The 5,303-nt window shown below is 32.9% G+C and overlaps 1 protein-coding gene across 1 annotated transcript; it reads left to right on the forward strand.

Annotated features, from left to right (window-relative positions):
• LOC106764006 lies at positions 1-1,705 on the forward strand. The gene is made up of 2 exons (XM_014648203.1): positions 1-436; positions 613-1,705. Exons 1-2 carry the CDS (start codon positions 120-122, stop codon positions 1,475-1,477), a joined length of 1,182 nt encoding a protein of 393 aa, XP_014503689.1. The 5' UTR covers positions 1-119; the 3' UTR covers positions 1,478-1,705.
• Positions 1,706-5,303: the final 3,598 nt, after the last annotated feature.

Here is a 5,303-nt window from a genome sequence, read left to right on the forward strand (position 1 = left end):
TGTGGTTTTTCATTTCCATATCTTCACTCATAAGGAACTGAAACTGATAAATAGTGATAAATTCTGCATTGGTTGTGTTGTGAGTGTTGGATAGAGAGAAAAGGTGAGAAAAAAGAAAGATGTATGTGACTAGGCCTTTGTCTATGTATAGAAGATCTCCAAGTACTCTTTCAATACCACCACCAGATGGTCCATATTCAGGTTATCTTGTGATCACAGATGAAGAAGCAGAAGCAGAAGACACGTGTTGTTGGCGTCTGTGCAGGCATAAGAAGGTTAAGAAGCTACCTTTCCCTCAGGACAAAATCTTCTCTATCACTCATGCATCAGAGTATCAGCAAACTTCAAACACCAAGGTCTGGTTTCTACCTGTGCCTGATCACCCTCTATCTTCCAACCGCTACTATGTCATCAAAGCCAAAGGCAGACATAAAGGGTATGTAACCATCTATACATCACTGCATTATTATTTGGTTCTCTCCATATACTGGTTTATGTAAAATTTATCAGAAAAGTTTGGGCAGTGAAGGTTTGATGTCTTAGATAACATGTGCTGTTGTGCAGTGAAAACATTGACAGTGACAAAGTTGGAACTATTGTGTGATTTTGTAGGAAAGCATACAAGTGCTCAAGAGAGGGGGACATTGTGACATGTTGCTTCACTGACATGTTGAATGATGAAAGGCCAAAGCCTTTCAATCTGAAAGACTTGTACCAAATATTCAAGATTCACAGCCACCAGAGTGGTGGTTTCTTTGGTAGGTCCATAACTCCGGATGGAATTCCGCCCTCATTCCTAAGGAAAAAAGGGTGGAGAATGGAAATCTCAGGCTCATATAGGTCATGCAGACTGAGTGAAGCTCTAGGAGTTGATGCTTCTCTGAGGGAAAAGCTACCAGATTTGAACTTCCCGATCTCAAGAAGACGTTCACCTCCTGTGACAGTAGGAAAATGGTACTGTCCATTCATTTTTGTGAGAGATGGGACAAGAATGAGACAGCAGATGAAGAAGAGCATGTATTATAGCATGACTCTTGAGCAAAGGTGGGAAGAGGTATACTCATGTGGGAGCGAAGAGAGTGAAGGGGGAGATGGTGTTGTGGCTGTGAATGTGAGTGTGGAGAGAGAGATGGTTATGGTGTCTGGCATTAAAGCTACAAGGAATGGAAGCAGCGATGCTGATGGTTTCTTTTGGTTTAGGGCATATGATCCATACAACAGGAGAAAGGCTAATGTGGGTTTGAGTTCAGCAATTGTTGAGCACATGAGATGGGTGGAGGAGGGTGGAGGATGGGCCCATGGTCATGGAAGAGAGAAGATGGTGAGAGTGAGGGAAGAAGCAAGAAACCAGAGTGAATGGCTAAGGTTTGCATGCTATGTGTTAGTGGAAAGTTTTTGTTTGAGGACACTGGAAGGGAAGTTAGTGTTGAGATATGACTTTAGGCACATACACAACGTTAAATGCAAGTGGGAGTAAGGATCTACTTTTGTTACTTTTTCTAGGATTACAATTCATGTTTTATATGTTTTATATGGTTCATGTTCAGATAAAAAGTATTTAGATAACTATATCTAAGTTTTATTTTAAAGTTAACTCCCCGTGCACAACATGTTTTTGTTTGCACTTATGTCATACTTGTAATACATGGTGATGTCATAGGGGCGTTTCATCGAAGGAGATTGAACCTCCATTAATTAACTTCTACTATGATCTTTGTTTGTGTGTAATTTTTGTGTGGTGATTCTCAAAGGCGAGCCATGGGTGCAACTCTTGGATGGCAAGATCAGTCCTCGAGGGAGAGAAATGATGAGTTTCTTGAGGAGGAAGGGTTGGTTATTTAGAGGGTTTTCAAAAACATGAAATGTCTGTTTTCTGGTTCTCCATGTGTGAAAATTGAAAGATTAACTCTCCAATGCCAATGAACCTAAAAAAAATAACACTTATACAATTTTTTTTAAAAGTGAAATGGATGTTGACATCTGCTTTACTACAAGGACAAATTAGTCATAAGATGGTGTAAAAAGCATTTGGTGATGGGGAAAGGAGCAATGTACAAGTATTGTCTTTTTCTATTCGAAAATAGTAGATTTAATTTGACTTGTATTTTTGGGTCTTTATTTATGTGTAGTAGTCAATAATCTGCTTGGGCCTTTCTTTCTATCATGGCCCAATTCTATGTTGAGACATTCCTTTGGACTCACTTAGCACACCAACAATAAATGTATCTTTGTCCTTTTAAGTTCATAGTTTTGTCCTTATGTACATATAAATAAATAAATAAATAAATATATATATATATATATATATATATATATATAAAATATTTAATAAGCAATTAAATCGTATTTATAGTGCCTTTTATATTTGTTATAATGTATTCCAAGTTCATAGTTTTGCCCTTCAATAAAAATATATATAAAATAAAAAAATTATATAAACAGTAATTATTACTTACCAAATCGTATTTACTGTCTTTTATATTGTGATACATCACAAGTCTTGCTTATACTCTCATCTATTTATTTTTGTGGTTTTCATGTACTTTATCAGAATGACATAACAAAATGATTAACGCGTTCAACAAACTAAAAAGAGTTGAATTGATTTCTTATCGCAAATCGTTCTTTAATAATTTTCTTGTAAATATAAATTTCTTAAAAGCAATTTAACCAAATTTAAAAGATTAAGGAAGAGAGAAAATTGCATAAGTAATTTGTATATTGGTTCGGATCAAACAGGTCCTACATTCACTTGTTAATCTCAACCGAGAATTAACGTTTCACAATCTCAATCGAGATTAACATTTCACTAACACAAACTATTGGATTTAATTTATTTTCCGTTCATATCTGGGCATTTATGTTTATAGATTTATATTCAGTTTTTATACTTATATTTCATTCTTATATTGCCCTAAACAGTTATATATATGAATTGTACTATCTCCTTATTATGAAATAAGATACACAATTTTCATCATTTCTTTTCTCATAACATGGAATCAGAGTCATGTGTGCAAACCTCACCCTACAAGCCAATTTTGTGGGGTTGAGTTAGGCATAAAAATTCACTTTCTAGCATGGTATCACAACCATGATTAGAGCCTATCCTAGCGAGTTATAAGTAGGCATTTATGTTTCCACCCATTGTTGGGTCGCTATTGGACCACCCAATTTCTACGATCACGCACGAGATGTCTATACCTCAGCGTGAAGGGGTGTATTGGAAGTCCCACATCGACTAGAGATAAGGCCAATTTATAATATATAAGTGTGTGAAAACCTCACCCTACAAGCTGGTTTTGTGGGGTTGAGTTAGGCTTAAAGTCCACTTCTAGCATGATATCAGAGTCATGTGTGCAAACCTCACCCTACAAGCCAGTTTTATGGGGTTGAGTTAGGCGTAAAAACCCACCTTCTAACACAAACCAACAAACTGTTACAATCACACAGAAAATAAACAAGTTGAAGGTAACACATCCTCCGAATGCTTGACGAAGGATGATCACCTCCTTTGAATCTTCACTTCTATACCAACACACCAAGTTCTCAAAGCCACAACACTATAGATAAGAATTTTGAAAATACACTTATTTATTTTATTTTATATGTTGTATTTCGTATTTTAGAATGAGAGTCCCAATCTAATTTATAGAGATATCACTTCCAAAAATCTGTTGTAAACTAATTAATATGTGATAATCAATTATCCACTTTGATTAGGCATTTAATGAAGGCACAACAGTCAAAAACTTGTTTAAAAATTCTCATAATTACTCCTAATAATCGATAATGGCAAGTTATAATTGATTACTGATAATCAATTATTATAAGTTAATAATCGATTGTCTTGAGTATAAATTAAGGTTTTCTGATTCAAAATAAATTTTAATGCAACACAAGACAAACAATACATGGAATAAAGATAAACCATATCCTATACATAAATCTACTAAATTACAAAAACTTTAACAAAAACTAAGTCTTCATGAAGATCTTCTTGCAACAAGAGCATTTGAGACTTGACTTTAAGACATCATCAAAACTTTTTATCTTTAGCTTTATGCTAACATATAGGATCAAGAGATTGTCCTCTATCACTTTTAATCCTTCCAAATTTCCCCAACACAACAACACTACTATTAATCCATCTTAGCCCATATTCAAATGACAACATCTATTTAAATACATTTCTCCACGCCAAATATTACGTACCAAATTACATCCACAAATAATTTCATAGAAAATCCTTATAAATATGCTTAACAAGTAAAAACACATAAAAGTTTATTATTCTAATACATATTTAACATTTAGAGATATAATTTCATCATATAAACTCAATTCTAATGCAATTTAGAAACAAAAAATCTAGCCATAACCCACCTTCTCATTACCATTTTCTACTTTACATTGACCTATTATTCAAGGCTCATAAAATATGATTTCTATTCATTCTTGAGCGAAATCCTATAGGCTAACAATTTAAGTCTTTCTTCACCTTACAAAATTCCAATACCCAAAAATTGTTTCAAAATAAAACATAATACAATGCCTAAAACCTTAAAATTTCATTCAATTGAACTTTCTCGCGATCTCCCATTTTCTATAGTTAGCATTTCTAATTAAAAGCAAACTAAATGATTAACTTCTTTTACCTTAATAAAGATTCTTAGCATTGTTTGTTTTTCTTTGCACAACTTTTAAGCGAAAGTTTGCTCTATTTATAAAACAAAAGCCTCAATATTCAGAGTATAATTTTATGATCACACACATAAAGATTTGTTTAGAGTGTAAAAAAGTTACATACAAAAGAAAAATCTATATGCAAGAAAAAAAATTAAATTGTTTCAAAGAAAAAAGATATAAAATAAAATTGCTTTATTTTAAAATAGAATCGGTCCAAAATGACTTTAAGACTTTAGTTACTCAAGGTGCTATCAATTTTTGAAATGGATGAAAGTGGAGAAAAAAATTGAAAAAAGAAACTTGAGAAATGGAGAAAGAAATTGAAAAAAGAAGATTGAAAAATGATGGATTTGTGCTATATATCAATTTTTGAAATAGATGATAGTGGAGAAAGAAATTGAAAAAAAGAAGATTGAGAAATAGGGATTTGGTTGATAACATGGCTTGAAAGAAGAGTAACAAAGAGGTCTAACCTTTTTCATTTTATTCCTTATCTCCCTCTTTAAAATTATAAATTTATTTTATTGCATTATTATTTTATCTTTCTTCTTTGATTAGACACCTTACAATAACTACTAATATACAATATAGTTTGAATAATATGTCTCTCAACA

This window comes from Vigna radiata, chromosome 1 (assembly GCF_000741045.1).
Source record: "Vigna radiata var. radiata cultivar VC1973A chromosome 1, Vradiata_ver6, whole genome shotgun sequence".
Taxonomy (NCBI): Eukaryota; Viridiplantae; Streptophyta; class Magnoliopsida; order Fabales; family Fabaceae; genus Vigna; species Vigna radiata.